The 16,606-nt window shown below is 27.3% G+C and overlaps 1 protein-coding gene and 1 non-coding gene across 3 annotated transcripts; both read right to left on the reverse strand.

Moving 5' to 3' along the window:
* Nucleotides 1-1,393: 1,393 nt before the first annotated feature.
* LOC130672538 (5S ribosomal RNA) lies at nucleotides 1,394-1,514 on the reverse strand. The gene has a single exon (XR_008990719.1). It is a non-coding gene; the product is annotated as a 5S ribosomal RNA (ribosomal RNA).
* Nucleotides 1,515-6,454: 4,940 nt separating this feature from the next.
* On the reverse strand, nucleotides 6,455-16,343 carry LOC130671501 (histone-lysine N-methyltransferase 2D-like). 2 transcript variants are annotated; one of them, XM_057475428.1, is made up of 3 exons: nucleotides 15,787-16,343; nucleotides 8,689-9,041; nucleotides 6,455-8,628 (listed from the first exon to the last, which is right to left on the reverse strand). In XM_057475428.1, the coding sequence occupies exons 2-3, from the start codon at nucleotides 9,019-9,021 to the stop codon at nucleotides 7,645-7,647; spliced, it is 1,317 nt and encodes a 438-aa protein (XP_057331411.1). In that variant the 5' UTR covers nucleotides 9,022-9,041; nucleotides 15,787-16,343; the 3' UTR covers nucleotides 6,455-7,644. The 2 variants fall into 2 exon arrangements, with proteins under 2 accessions (XP_057331411.1, XP_057331410.1); XM_057475427.1 differs by having other exon boundaries at nucleotides 6,458-9,041; nucleotides 15,787-16,341.
* Nucleotides 16,344-16,606: the final 263 nt, after the last annotated feature.

A 16,606-nucleotide genomic window follows, 5' to 3' on the forward strand; every position in this document is an offset into this window, starting at 1 on the left:
TTTCCGTTATGTTTATTGAGAAATATTTTTATATTTTTTATTAGTTTCTATCGAATGAGTCCACGCGCACTTTAATAAATCATTAAAAAATCATTAATATGTCGAGCTTACTATTTATATTTATATATTTTTTTCAAGTAATTGAGTGACGTGATCCTCTAATTGGTCTTGTCGATAATTTCAGTTTAATTGCTCACTAATAGCAACTTTTACTTTATTTATCTCTTTGATTTTTTTAAATTTCGGTTTACTTTTTTTATAGACATCATTCATTACTACATTGAAGAAATAAAAAAACTATTTCAATTTTTTAGCGATACTCAGAATTTTTTTAAATTAATAATTTTTTTGAGAAAAACACATAAGTAAAAAATTTAATATTTTTTTTTAAATGGAACTGAGTTGAAAAATAAATTTATTTGTTGTTTTAGATTCCATGAATTCGAAAATTATAATCTATATTATTAAGAGAATAAGAAAAATTTTGTTCCCGCCATATCTATATGATAGAATTAGTTAATGTTATTGAAATTGGTGTCATTAGATAGGTCTTGACTTGAATTTGTGCCTTTTCATACTTTAAACTCTTTTTAATTGCCAAGTATTGAGATAAATAGATTTATCTATATCATTTGAATTACATTTAAATTACGCGAGAAAAAAGACGATCGTATTTATTTTCTTTAAATAAATTAATACTTTAATTACTCTGTCACTAAATATGACTGAATGTCACTGAATGTATAGCTATATTATTTATATCGCGTAACTTATTCCAAAATGACAGATTTTTATACTCCCTTTTGGTTTTAGGAAGCTTCTCAAAGCCAAAAAAGTGTGCATAGAAAAAAAAAGGATTCATTGACACAAAAAATCTTTACTCGCCTAAAGAAAATTTTTACTTACCCCAATAAATTTTTTGCATTGTGAATTGAAAACAAAAATTTATTTAGAACTAGAAAAAATTACTTGGTGCAAGGAATTATTTCTTGACCGAAAAAATCTTTTCTCGCCCCAAGACAATTTTTGTATTTAATTGATAATGCATAAAATTTTTTGGTGCAAATTGAAATTTTTTGTGTCAAGAGATCCTTTTTTCTGCGTATTTTATAAATTTAGTAACGATATTTGGGCAGTCACTTAGTGGCTGCAGGTTGCAGGTCGTGATATTGAACTAATAATCGTATAAAAAACATCTGAAACTATGGAAAGGGACAAATAAAATAATTACTGGAGACTAATGATATTTAATATTAAAATGATGGTAGAGACAGGACTTGCTAGAAAATTTTTAATTAAACAAAATTATTTTATGTTTATTTACTATAATTTTGGTCTTTTCAAATATTTTACTTGGATACAAATATATAATTGTCAAAAAAAAAAAAGAGAATGATAACAGCACATGGTGTTCCCAAGCGGTCACCCATCCAAGTACTGACCATGCTCAATGCTGCTTAACTTCAGTGATCGGACGAGAACTGGTGCCTGATCAGCATGATATGGCCGTTATCGATATTTGTTATTTTCAATAACGTATTTACCCAACATTTGAATACAAAAATGAACCATAATATTTTTTTACTTCTTTTACTACCCGAGGTATACCTCGGGTCACTTATTATCCTAAGGAAAAATATCCGCGATAAAATCTCCGAATCCATTTTATCCAATAGACAAAATATCTTCGGACGAAATACTCGATAGATAAAATATCTCCGACAAAATATCTTAAAATCTAAATACTTTTTATGTAAATAGTACGGTACCCTTTTATCAGAAATGTTTAATATATTTGCACATAAGATTTGAGTGTGTGATATTAAACATAGATCAACACATGCTTGAAATCGTACTGTGCCCTTTTTTCACAGATTTTGGGTGGGTATTGTTTTGGAAATAGGTCAACACATATGCTTGGAATGGTACGATAACCGTTTATCGAAAACCATTAATTATTTTTTCACTTAAAATATATTTTTCTGAATAAGATTTATCGACAGGATATTTTGTCACGAATTTTTGTCTCTTGAATATTTAGTCCGGGGATATTTTGTCTATCGGATAATTTGTATTCAGATATTTTATCCGCGAACTACAAGTCATCCCTGTTCAAAAATTCCCATAGAATCCACTCAAATGCGACAAAAACAGCATAGAATCCTATAGAGGGTATTGGTTTCTGTGTGGTCTTTGTCGCATTTGAGTGGATTCTATGGGAATTTTTGAACAGGAGTGCTACCGATCACTCCATATGTCTTAAAGTAACTTGTTTCTGACTGCTGACAACTTCACACTGGTCTGAAATCGTCTTGTCACACAATATACTATTTTTAAACGCGATAGTAAAATATTATTGATTTGCGAAAACATTTACCGTTTATTTATTTCCATCTCAGTGGTCATTAATATCAATTAATTATATGAGATAAATTGATATAAAAATACAATTACTATTTAAACTGATACTGCTAACTGTTATTTAACAGATTTTATTTAAATCACAATATCCTTATAATTCATATTATAAAAAAAAAAATTATTTACGTTGCACCCGAGTATAAATAACAGTACGTGCGTCATATTTTTGCATCATCTATTTTTTATTTAAAAACTCACATTCTGACGTAATTAAAATGTATATTGAATTAAAAACAGTTAAAAAAAATATGTTTATAATCATTTTAATTTTTTAATTAAATATTTATTTAAATGTAGGTATTATTTAATGACGTTAATTAATTTCTCGAATTTATAAGAGACAATGAAATTGAAATTTTTTTCACGCACCGTTTTAGGGTCAACTGTTTTTCAGATTTTTAGATAGATTTCTTTAGAAATCGGACTATTGCAATGGGTCTCATGATCGAAGTATCGAAAAATTTTGCCACCATATATCTTATTTGACCTAGTAGAATCAAAAAATACCATCCACTCAGAAGTTTATATATGTATGTATGTATAAATATATATGATATAACGCGCTTTGTCATCACGATAGCGCCCGCAATTCTTAACTGATCCTAATGAAATTTTATACACTTATTCTATGAGCGATTTTCTTGATCAAGTTCGAAGATGGGCCCAATCGGTCGATTAGTTCAGAAGTTATGGCTGATAGAAATTTTCACGATTTTTCGAAAAAATCAGTTTTTCACTGTTAAAGTTCAAATAACTTTTAAACTATAAGTCATAGACAATTTTCGTGAAAAGTATCTACAAGCTTATTAAATAAGCTTTAATTTTTGTCCTTAAACTATACGATCCGAGTATTTCTTCCAATAATTTGGTGACCTTGAATGTTTGCAAAAGTTTTAAATCTCCGATAATTTATGTGTTTCTCATCATAATCTAATTCCGTCAGTTTTATTCCATAGTGAATAAAATAATCTTTAAATTTCACTACTATTTTATATTTTTAAGATATATCTTTTATTACTTAAGACGTTTCAAATACGCATGCATGTCCTATCAATATAATCAGCCTTGTCATCACGATAGCGTCTACAATTATTATCTGATCTTAATGAAATTCCCTACACTTATTTATTAGGTAATTACCTTGATCAAATTTGAAGATGGGCTAAATCGGTCAATTAGTTTAGAAGTTACGACTATTTCAAATTCTCGCGATTTTTCAAAAAATTAATTTTTTTATTATTCACGTTCATATAACTCGGCTGCCCAATTTCAAAACACAGTAAGTGACAAATTTTTCTAAATCAGTTTTTTAGTATTTTTAGTTCCAGTGAAGTCTTGTGAACATGACTCGATGTATATTTCAAAAATTTTATTATTGTCAGTTACTGTGTTTTAAAATTGGGCAGCCGAAATGTAGAAGTACGACTTAAAGACGGTTTCGACAGAAAGTGTCTGAATGCTTGTTTAAGAAGCTTATATTTTCACCTTTTAACTTAACATTCTGACTATTGCTTCCTCTAATTTGGTAGTTATGAAAATTCGGAAAATCAAGGAAATTATTAAATATGGTTTAAGACCTTGATAACTCATGCATTTCACGTTATAATCTTATTCTCTTAGCTTTATTGAAAAATCTACCTTCCATTCTGGCTGCCAGATGGCATTTTTTTTATTCAAAAATGAAATTTTTAAAAATAGTAGGAGAAGGAGGGGCAAAAGGGGGTAGGGTAGGCAAGACGGGGTACCCCCAAAATTTGATAAAAAAAAATTTTATATTTTAAATGGTTTTTAAACATTCCAAAATCACTTCTGTAAATATAATTGAGCGTTATTTTGAATTTTTTTTGATAAACTTTTTCAAAAATCAATTGTCAGTTGAAAAATATTAATGACGTTTGTTTTATGATAACAACTATTAAACATTTTTTTTCTTCTTTTGTATCCAATAAACATGTAAAATATAATTTTTCTTCATGTAAATTACTTACAAAAAAAATTCAACTTAATCAAATTCGTTTAAAATCCAGAAATTTTTTTTTTTTACCTTTTTTAGGAGGTACCCCACTTTGCCCGCAGAAATGAAAAATTTTTTTTTTCAACGGTAACTGAAAATTTCTTCTATTTACTTTGAATATCATTAAAAAAAAAAAGATTTAGCGTATTTGAGTCCTCGAAAACTTGGTATTTCCTTAAGTACCCCCTTTTGCCCCTCCCTCCCCTGTCTAGTAATTTTTAATTTCGATTATTTTCGTAGAAAAAAAAAAATCTAATGAATTCCTTCGAGATTTATAAATATATATATAAACATCAAATTTATTTTATAAAAAATGTTTACTCTAAAAATCCCGAAAAATTTTACTCCAAACTTTTTTTTTTATTCACACAAATATATGTAATTTAAAAAACTAATTAAAATAAATCCTTATAATTAAAAAGGTAGGGTAGGATACAAAAAAAAAATCATATGTTCATAAAATATTGCCAAAAAACATTGAAAATATTTATTTCAATATTCATATTTAATTACACAATTACATACTACACGCTGTCAATATGTCATAGTCTACAATACGCATATCTCCGTGTATTTATTAAATAATTATTATTTACAAGTATAAAAAAAAACGTATTTTTTATTTATTGGAAAAAGTTTCAATGACGCAGGAATTTTATTAATGTACAATCAAATTGTAAACTTAGTTTTTTTTCAGCGACTAGAGCCTACAAATATATATATGTATATGTATACATATAGATTATATTTGTTGCTATTTATTTCTTTTATATATGAATGTATGTACGGATTGTCACTGCATTGTTGTGACTAATTGTTTATTACAGGCACTAGTGGTAACATAGTTTTTTTTTTTTTGTTATTAATTTTAAGTGATAAATAGAAATTATTTTTAGTTATTTATTAGTGGTTTTTCCATCGCAAGAGTTTAATTGTTTTATTTTTCGATATAACACTGATAAATATGCTATGCTTTAAAAGCTACTCAAAGACATATTTTTTTTTTTTTTAATTACTAAAGCATCATACAATTTAATTGATAATTTTATTTCACAACGATCGTGAAAAAAAGAATCAGTATCAATAAAAGTGATCTTGAAGTCAGTAGACAATTAAAAATTTTCGGATTTTTTTTTACCAAATTAATTACAAAAAAAAAATAAAAATAAAAAGTTGCACATGTAGAAAATTTAAAAAACTATAAGTGCAATTTTTTTTTAATTTGTCGTTTTTAAAAAAATGTAAAAATTATTATAATTATAAAGTTAGTAGACAATGAAGAACTTTTGATTTTTTTTTTAACGAATCTATTAAAAAAAAAAAAAAACTAAAAAAATGCACATGTAGAAAATTTAAAAAACTATAGGTGCAATTTTTTAAAATATTTTTTTTTTTAAATTTATGGTTTTAAAAAAAATCCAAAATTATTAGACGGCTGATTTCAATATCATAAAATAATTCTGCTGTCGGTAGACAATTAAAATTTTTTGGATTTTTTTTTGATAAATTATTTATAAAAAAAAAAAAAAAAAAAAATTGCACAGGTAGAAAATTTAAAAAACTATAGGTGCAATTTTCTGAAATATTCTTTTTTTTTTTAATTTATGGTTTAAAAAACAATCCAAAGATTATAAGACGTCGGCTAATTTCAGTGTCTCAATAAAAATAGACAATTAATATCATTAATTATAAATTCACAGCAGTATTTAAATAGTGTTATATATTTAGGCCATATATTGGATAGAATAAAAAAAATTAACTGCTCATATATTTTTTGTTCAATATTTTTTAATAATTATATATATAAATTAGTATTTACACTTTCATTTAAACTTTACAATTAAAATGTTTTTTTTACTGGAGTTTCAATGAATGATAAAAAAAATTGATAAGAAACCAATAGTTACAGTCTTATGTTGAGCTCATCTTTATCAATTTTTTTTTTCTTATATATATTTTTTTTTTCGTTACAAAAATTTTTTTCTATTTTACTTTTTTTCGGTATTAAAATTAAAAATTTGAAAGTACAATAAATATGTAAAATATGTAAAAAAAAGGACGGTAATTTTTTTAAAATTTGAAGCATATATTCATATATTTATATAAATTTAATTTTCCAAGCCTGGTTATTAAATAAATTTTTTAGTCGAAAAACCGAAAAAAAAAATATATATGACAATAAATTGATAAATTTCACCGGAACCACAAAAAAATTATTTCAAAATAACAATAATCAATAAAATAAACGAACGTAATATCACACACATTAAATTTTATAATTTCAGTGGCCCATTATAGCCGAGTAATAAATTTTTAATTATTATATTTTTTAACTTTATATATAAATTACTATCGTATCAATACTTCATTCATAAAAGAAAAAAAAAAAAAACGAAATTTTAGTATTGTATTAATTATTAAAAATATTAATAATTATCATCGCTATTATCAATGAGAAATAGTAATTAAAATATATATTTATTCACATTATACTTTATATATATTTACATCACGGAGATATGAAATAAAAATAATTTTAAAAAAATAATAAAATTTGGTTTGCGAGTTACGTTTTGTTCTCATCATTATTTTACACAATTAATTTTTTTTAACTCGCTTTAGATTATTGGCGGTACTGAGAGCCGGTTGCGCGAATTTGTTTTTTTTTCTACAAAATTCGCGTTATTAATTTATTTAATAACACAATAATATTATTAATTATAATTATCAATTAATTAATTAATAATAAAATAATAGTAATAGCAATAAAATAATAATAATAATAATAATAATAATAATAATAATAATAATAATAATAAAATATGAAATTAAAAATAAGGATGAAAATAATAAATCCTAAAATCTACAATATAATTTACTTATCAGATGCAAATGTCGCGTGATCATTTAATGCTTAATGATCGCGACAATTAAAACAGCCATTACAGTACTTAAAATATTCAATAATAATAATAATAATAATTACAGCATAACATTAAAAAAATTAATTTCCAGCACTGCTGTAAAAATAATTGTTCATAAATTCCTTAAATAAAAAAAATTTAATGATAAACCAGATAATAAAAATTGTCTTAAAAAATATCAGGCGGTTTATTGATAAATCAGTTTTTTTTTTTATTAATGAAATTTAAAAAAATCTATAACACGAAGCACAAATCTTGGCACGACAAGCAGCGACATCTGCGTTCTCATTGCAACCCAGATGGACCAGTGCTGCTGGTGATGTTGGTATTACTCGAGTGGTTGGTAACAATTTGAGGTGTAACGTGATGGGAGTCGCCATTTGCTTTACCGAGGCGTAAAATTGACTGGAGCGATGCCACTTCGGACGCTAGTCTGTCTAGCCTTGACTTGACTTCGGTTTCTGTTTCGGGTACCGCCGAAATACTGCTCGGGGCATTCCATTCAGCACCTAATGAAATACCGGAATCACGTTCGTCGCTGGAGCCCTCGTTGTCCCAAGGCGGGGATGCCCTGGGACCGGGTTCCTGTTTTATGCCGTGTAGCGCTAAGAGGGCGCTGGCGGCATCTTTGTCGCCAATGCGGGACTTATGCCTAAGTTTGTGTGGTAAACAATTGTTTGCTGCGGGGTTATGTGACACAACTATTGTTGCACCCTCGTCACCGCTGCCGGATGACAATTCAAATGGGGATTGAGCACGTCTGCCTCTTGATGATAAATTAAGAGCGCTAGTTGTATCAAAGTGAATTGCTGGATGTGGGTAAGGATATTGGAAGCTTTCGGTTTCGGGATACGCACTAGTCTCTGGGACATAGAGCTGTGCTGGTGATCTAGGTGATCTGGTGCCACTTACTGGTTGATGAATTACAGACGTATGGACAGGACTCGGTGATCTGGCATAGAGTAGGGCTGCTGATGGTGGTAATTTAGCTCGTTTTACACTTAACGTTGGTTCTGATGGTAATGCTGCCAAAACATGCTCAGTGCTGATGACAGTCTCACCACAGATACCGTATTTGTCCCTAATGGCCTCTAATTGTGACTTGAGGATATGATTCTCCTTGCTGAGCTCCATGACTCGTTGCTCCAGTACCATGTCATTGAAACGTCGCTTCTCCCTTGAACGTTTGGCGGCCTCATTGTTGCGTCTGCGTCGGTCCCAGTAGCTGTCATCCTTCTTGTTGTCAGGAATGAACTCCCTTTGCTTGCGCTGTGAGAATAGTTCCTTTCTGATGTCAAAATTCGGGGAATAATTCTCGGGATGTATCACCTGTTGATCATGATGATGCTGATCCTGCTGCGCCTGCTGTTGCTGCTGCTGCTGCTGCTGCTGGTGGGAAGGATGCTGGGAGACCTGCTGCTGTTGCTGCTGCTGGGACTGCTGCTGGTGGGAAGGATGCTGTGATAACTGTTGATGATGGATCTGGCCAACGTGATGCCCCGGGTGGGTGAGAGGCGGCATCGGACCATGGGCATCATGTCCACCGTGCGATCCCTGTCCTGGATGGGCCATTGTGTGACTTGCTGGCATGTTGCTGTTGAGACAAGCGGTTTCACCGTTTATGGGCGATCCACTCTGGCGGGCAATGAACTCTGCCACCATAATTCGTCTTCTTATAACATCTAGAACAATGAAAAATAAATTTTCTATCAGTATTTTTTTAATCATCATCATTATTCTTATACTAATACGGTAATGCCGTTTTTTATTTAAGGACCTTAGTTACTAATCTGCAAGCAAATTTAATCAAGGATTATCCTATTAATTTATTGCTACAGCTCTCAGTTAAAAGACAACGCATCGCTGGCCTCAAAATAAGGCCGCACGTACAAATCATCAGATATAAGGAATGAGGAAATTCAAGACGACGACCTCGTACTGCAAACTTATAACATGACCACTACTTTTCCGGTTTTATACATCATTATAATGCGGCTTTGACTTTTTTTTTTTTTTTTTTTTTTTATCAAATACAAACTTTTAATATCTACTTTTATTATTTATTATTAGGGTCAGGATTTTTTTATATTACGGAGAAAATATTGGTCTTATGAAAACATTTTTGAAACAAAAGTTGTAGGAAATTTAATTTTCTAAAAAAAATGTCTCTTATAATTTTTCCTTAGGACTAATAAGAAAGCCGTAATTTCAAAATTAAGATTTTCATAATTTTCCAAATTTTGAATCATTCATTATGAATCTTAATTTTTAAATTACGGTGAAAAAATTGATCGTACAAGAAAATTATAAGAGACATTTTTTTACTGAAATTAAATTTCCTACAACTTTTGTTCGAAAACTTTTTTACTAAGACCGATATTTTCTCCGTAATATCAAAAATTTGAAGTACTCATAAAAATTTTCTCCCTATTTATTAGCAATGAAAAATAACCACGAGTACGTAATACTAATTGTTTATCATAAGATACAAGAATAAGAGAATAAAAAAAAGACACAACAATCTTTGTATCATAATGTGGGTCAACTGATGCAACTTCGGCGAACAATCCCCGACGATAGAACACGTGCATTCTCAACTGTAGTTATGCGGTTACACAAGAGCCCTGGTGTTGAGCCTTGGGACGGTGTTGGCCGTACAGTACACGACTGTTAGTCTTGTATATATAAATATACATATATACATATATATACATTGAATTGTATGATGAAGGGACAGGGGAAGGCAAACAAGAGCTGCGATCACGACTCGACCAAGCCGATTATATTACTTGGGGGAGTAACTCTTAAAGTACTCTTTTAACTTGTATATATATTCATATATATATATATATATAATATGGTATAAAATTTTAATACTGTTACTGTGTATGTACAGTCATATTAGTGTTGAAAAAAGAGTCTAACCATTTAAGTAAATTTCAAATTATTTTATAATCGTCGTCTACCGCAGCCATAAATAATAATAATTAAAAAAAAAAAATGTTCATCTTATTGAACAAGGCCACATGTCGTTATAGAAACAAAGGTCGTTGATCTGTCGAATTATTTCGGCATTTGCCTCCTTCCTTGATGATATAAATTGAATAACTTTACTATGTTAGTCAAGTCAAGGACGGACATTAATACATACAAGGTTGTCAAATTTACACTACAATACAATTAGCTCTTATCGCCACTATCATAATCATGTTTTATAATTCTACGAAATTAATTTTTTAATGTTATTTTTTAAATATTATTTTACTGTACTATTAAAATTATTATTATACGTGATATTAAATTATGCAATAGATTTTATTTTAATTCTGATAGACTTTAAGATAAAAGTAATACTTTTTTTTAAATTATATAAAATAGATAGGTATATATATGTGCAGATAAACACAATGGGATGGGAGTTTAACTTATTGCAAATGAGACAGAGTAATGAGAGATAGGTCTAGTGATATTATTGCGTCATTGCAGTCAGCAAAGTCTGAGTCTGAGAGTACGGTAACAGTCAGACAACATTACATGTTGTGTCAGGTAGCAAGTAATATGTGCTGGTATATATGTAGATGTATATATATATATATATATATATATATATATTGGTTGTAGCACGAGCCGGGTACTTACGTAATTTCAGGCATGTGTTTGCGCATGCGTTTAATATGAGTTTAAAAGAGTTAGTACCACGTGCAAGTTGGAGAGCCACGTATATTATAGCGGGAATAACAGATCACACATGCCAGTAATATGTATATATATATATATATATACATATAAGATTAGTTAAGAACGTCTGTATCATTCAAATATAACAGCCAACGGTGAATGTCAGCCGCCAAGGAAAATCTCTATACTACTTAACTAATTCTTCATATAGATATACATAAATTGTCTATATTATATATGTATATATAAATATATATGTGTATAGAAACAAAGGATTTTTTCATGTAAAAAATTTTTACGTCAAGAAATTTTTTAATTATGAATTTAAAAAAAAAATTCATGTGAATGCAGCAAATGAGAAAATTTATAAATTTAAAAAAAATGCGCGTACTGACTTTTCATTTATCTAAAAATGCATTTTTTTATTTTTATTCTACTTACATTTTATTTGAAAATTTAAAAATTCACTCATAAATTTTCTTGAGACAAGAAAAATTTTATTACTCCAATAAATTTTTTTTGATATGAAAAAATTTTTTCTTGAACGAAGAAAATTTTTATTTTCATTTCAAAATGCAAAAGATTTCTTGCGCCAAAAAATTCTTTCTTTTCTGTATACACACACACATATATGTATATATATTAAATTTATGGATATTTAACTTTGATGTTAATGACATAATTTGACACATATATATTGTAATAATATATCGTTTTTTTGTTAATTAACTAGAAGTTTGTTAAAAATGAAATTTAATGGATTTAAACTGTTATCATTACGTGACTAGAAACACGCGATCTTTATTGATTGATTATTTCGTAGAATAATTCTGCAATTATGTAGGTGTGAGTCATTGGATAAAACTATTATATATAGAGTGAATCTGTTTTATTCGTGGAAACGTAGTATATAAATATTTAAATATATATTTTTAAGTAACAGTCGTATTTAAAATGACTAATTTATTTAAATGGTTAAAATGACATGAAGGATTTTACTTATTTATTGTTTGTCTTGATAATTATAAAAATTTAATTAATTAAACAGTCAACTATAGTGTTTGTAGATTCAGGGGCAAAACCGACTGCGATTTGTTGATCAATAACGTATACGTAATAAATATGACGCATACGAAAAACCTATTGCCGTAAATTTATATTTGTTTTATATTTATATAATTAATTAATTATCAATACGTCAGCTTGGGATAAAACTCTAGTATAAATTACAGAGAAGAAAATTGAAATTTTGTAATTTAATTATTTATTTACTTAATGAATAAATAAAAAATAAGAGGAAATAGTTATTGACATTAATTTAATTCTTATCAATTAAAATTTTTTACGAGATTATGCAATAATTTCATTAGAATCTTATAAAATTATTGGTAAATAAATACATACAAGATTTTAGTTCCATGAAAAATATTGTTTATTGTTCAACAAAAATATAAAAATAATTATTTATTACCTAATTATTGATAAAATTAAATAATTGCTTCGTAAAACGATAATTAAAAATCCACGTGGCAATCGAGTGATATTAATTTCGATGGTACCAATACACGCAATACAAAATAAATATTGAGTAAAAACACCTTCGACTATTACTTTTATTATTATTATTCCTTTTTTTTTTTAAATTCATTACTAAGCCGAGCGCACGTGTTTGCTCGGTTTTGTTGCGGAATCGTACCAACGCACGTGGCAATTACTCCGATATGATATACATACAGAAATGACTTTATCATCTTTTACTTTTATATTTTTATTCAAATTAAATATCTATAAAATATAATGTAATGATTCTTTTTTTACGCGTGGAGATTACGATTTAATATGTAGATTACGACGTAATAAATTATACGCTTACTAATTATCATGATTATGAAGTTAGCCGCCGTTTAATAATTTTTGAATTTATATTAAAACGATAAATTATAAAAAAAAAAATATTCAAAAAAATTGCACCCATAGATTTTTTTATTTTCTACATGTGCATTTTTTTAGTTTTTTTTTTTTTGTAATCGATTCGTTAAAAAAAAAAATAAAAAAATTCATCGTCTACTATCTTTAAAATTCGAATAATTTTTGAATTTTTGAAAAACGACAAATTATTAAAAAAAAAAGTATTTCAAAAAATTGCACCTATAGATTTTTTAATTTTCTACATGTGTATTTTTTTATTTTTATTTTTTTTGTAATCGATTCGTTGAAAAAAAAATCCGAAAATTTTTAATTGTCTGCTAACTACAGGATCGTTTGTTCTCGTTAATTATCAAGTAATTTGAGAACTTAAAAAAAAAATTTTTGTTATTTAACTTAATAGTTTAAATTTGTGAGATAACAAAAAAAATTGTATACAAAATTAGGTCGATTTAATGATTATAGATAAGATAGTAATTTTTTTTTTTTTTTTTAATAATAACTTTCAACTACTTTATAAAAAGTAAACACGTGTGTTACAGTAATTAGTAATTGACTAAATACTATTGTAAAATAATTTTTGATAAGACCAGATGTTAAAAAAAAAATTAATAAAACGTAACAGATAACTTTTAATAATTTAATAATTTTTTTTTTTTACTTATAATTAATATTAAAAATAATCACGATTTATTAATTAAATATGTAATATAAATTGGTAATTTTTTTTTTTAATGGAAATAACGAACCGTGACTTTGATTTGGCAATAAAAAGTAACATTGACAATAAAAGTTAATTATTTTTATTATTGAATAATAAATAATTATAATAGTTATGTAATTTAATAAAATAGTTAATAATGTAAATGCGTAATTAAAAACAACATGAGGTCGATGCCAGAAAATAATTATTCAAGGCAGTATAATTATCAAAATTTTATATTCGTATATTTTTTTAAATAATTAATACGCCGCGAAATTATAAAAAAATAATTAATTCAAAAAATTACACCTATAGCTTTTTTAATTTTCTACATGTGCATTTTTTTTTTTTTTTTTTTTTTTAATTAATTCGTTGAAAAAAGAATCAAAAATTCTGAACTGTCTACTAACTTCAGGATCACAATAATTTTTGTATTTTGGAAAACCGATAAATTATAAAAAAAAAAATAATTAAAAAAATTGCACTTATAGTTTTTTAAATTTTCTACATGTGCATTTTTTAGTTTATTTTTTTTCGCAATTGATTCGTTGAAAAAAAAATCCAAAGGTTGTTAATTGTCGACTAACAGGATCATTAATTTATATAACATTTATATATATTCTTTTAAATGTCTAATGTATATTACAAATGAATTACATGATTGGTTGTGCCCTTGAAGTTTAAGTTAATATAAATTTGCCCTTCATTTTATATATCTGGTGTCTTGAGTCCATGAATTTTATTGCACATGTTAAATGTATTGGTTTAAGTAACAAATATTTTTTACTCTCCCTCAGTTACATACAAATATATACATATATATAGATGTATATATAATGGAGTTGGACGAATTAGGCCGTGGCCCACTTTATTAAGAAAATATACATGACGTTAACGGTAATATAAAATAAAGATTCAAGTAATGGTTTTTTATATTATCATTATTAAGATGAAAACTAAATGTCAATAAATTAACAAGAGGATTAATAATTCAAGCGGAGAGTTAATTAACATTCATAATTAGTGACAAGTATTTGCGGCATTACCACGTGCTTTTTACCGGCAATATATTTATTAAATATTCAAATTATTATTATAAAAAAATGGTATGCAAGTCCACCGGCGTCTAATAATTTTGAATTTTTTGTAAAACGTCAAATAATTAAAAAAAAATTATTTTAAAAAATTCCACCCATAGCTTTTTTATTTTTCTACACATGCATTTTTTTATTTTTTGCAATCGATTCGTCGAAAAACAAAATCCAAAAATTTTTAATTGTCTACTGACCAGATCGTAATAATTTTTGATTTTTTTTTAAAACGTCAAATAACAAAAAAAAAATATTTAAAAAAATTGCACCTACAGTTTTTTAAATTCTCTACCCATGCATTTTTTAATTTTTTTTTTTCCTGTACTCGACTACTCAAAAACAAAATCCGAAAATTTCAAATTGTCTTCTAACGTCAGGATCATAAAAAAAAATTTTTTTTTAATAAACACAAAATTAAAATTTCAAAATTTAAATATCAGATTTTAAATTTTTCAATGGATATTCAAAAAATTTTTTTTACTCCGACACGTTTATGAAGATTAAAAATTTTTGACGTCTGCTGTCAGTGTCATTAAAAAGTTTTTTTATAATAAAATCTAAAGGATAATAAAGTAGATCATGTTGTTAATGTGGATGATGATATCTAACGTAATGTAAATCAAAGTTGATGAACGCAAGCGCATTAAATAAAATAGAGAACATGAGTAGTCGGGTTACGCGAGTTCGTATGACGCAACAATTATTGCCGCAGCAGCAGTAGCATTACTAGTCACATTCAAAGAAACGTGAATTTCACCCAAGGTCTTTAAATATGTATATGTATATATGTATATTAGAGAGGAAATAGATAAAATTTAAAAAAATATATTTTTTAATTGCGTTGATTTGAACGTTTGATAATTTTGTTACAAGTTCGTCAACCTTTTTTATTATTTTCATCACGACATTGAATTAATAGAGGATGTGCTGATGTTGTAATTTAAATTGTGTAATTAATAGATAATTATTTACACAATTTTAAATTTTAAAATAACTTATTTTTATTTAAATAACTAATATAAAACTTACCAATTGTTAATTGTTGTGCTGAGCGCGAGTTCGCGCTAATACCGAGATCCACTTTGTCTACTCCGTACTAGCGATTTTCAAAAATTATTTTTTAAAAAAATAACAAAAAAAATCAGTCCAGAATAAATAAATAAATCACTTAAACAAAACTTCGTTGTATCACTGGCGATACGATCCAAGCCGTAGTCCAAAAAATTTAAAATCCAAGACACTTTTTTTTTAAATTTTCAAATTTTCAAATAATATTTATTTATTTATTTAAAAATACAAAATAATAATTAACAAGTAATTAATTATTTATTTTAATTTCACAAAGATGCTGACAGTAGAGTTTTAGTAACAATAAAAATAATTTAAAAAATATTATAAGTGCGCGGGAACTTTGACACGTCCGTTCAGTACGAAAGCGCGCTCCTAACTGGCTCAGAGCTTTGGTTGGCTCGTGAAACTCCTCACCAGACTAAACTCAACTGAGTACAGTGGTAACTGGTAAGTAGTAGAGTGTCTAGTGTGTATGCTCTCTCTCTACTCCTGGCCTCAATGTCGTCGTATCGCGTGTGATGCCAGAAGACTGACACTCACTGTACACACACACAATTATAAAAATAAAGCCTCAATGTGTGTGTGTGTGTATGTGCGTGTGAGATCCGAGTGCTTATGCTTATGTTATACTAAACTAAACTGTTACTGCTGCTGCCGCCGCCGCGTGCCCGTGAGTTTCCGTAACCCCGTCATCAGTATAGCAGAGACTACAGTTTAAATTAACCGTGTATTTGTTTCTCACATTTACATATATATATATACTTGCTACACATTCATA

This window comes from Microplitis mediator, chromosome 7 (assembly GCF_029852145.1).
Source record: "Microplitis mediator isolate UGA2020A chromosome 7, iyMicMedi2.1, whole genome shotgun sequence".
Taxonomy (NCBI): domain Eukaryota; kingdom Metazoa; phylum Arthropoda; class Insecta; order Hymenoptera; family Braconidae; genus Microplitis; species Microplitis mediator.

Excerpts from the sequence above, each read along its gene's own strand:
- LOC130671501 (XM_057475427.1), bottom strand. The coding sequence starts at position 9,021 with ATGGTGGCAGAGTTCATTGCCCGCCAGAGTGGATCGCCCATAAACGGT.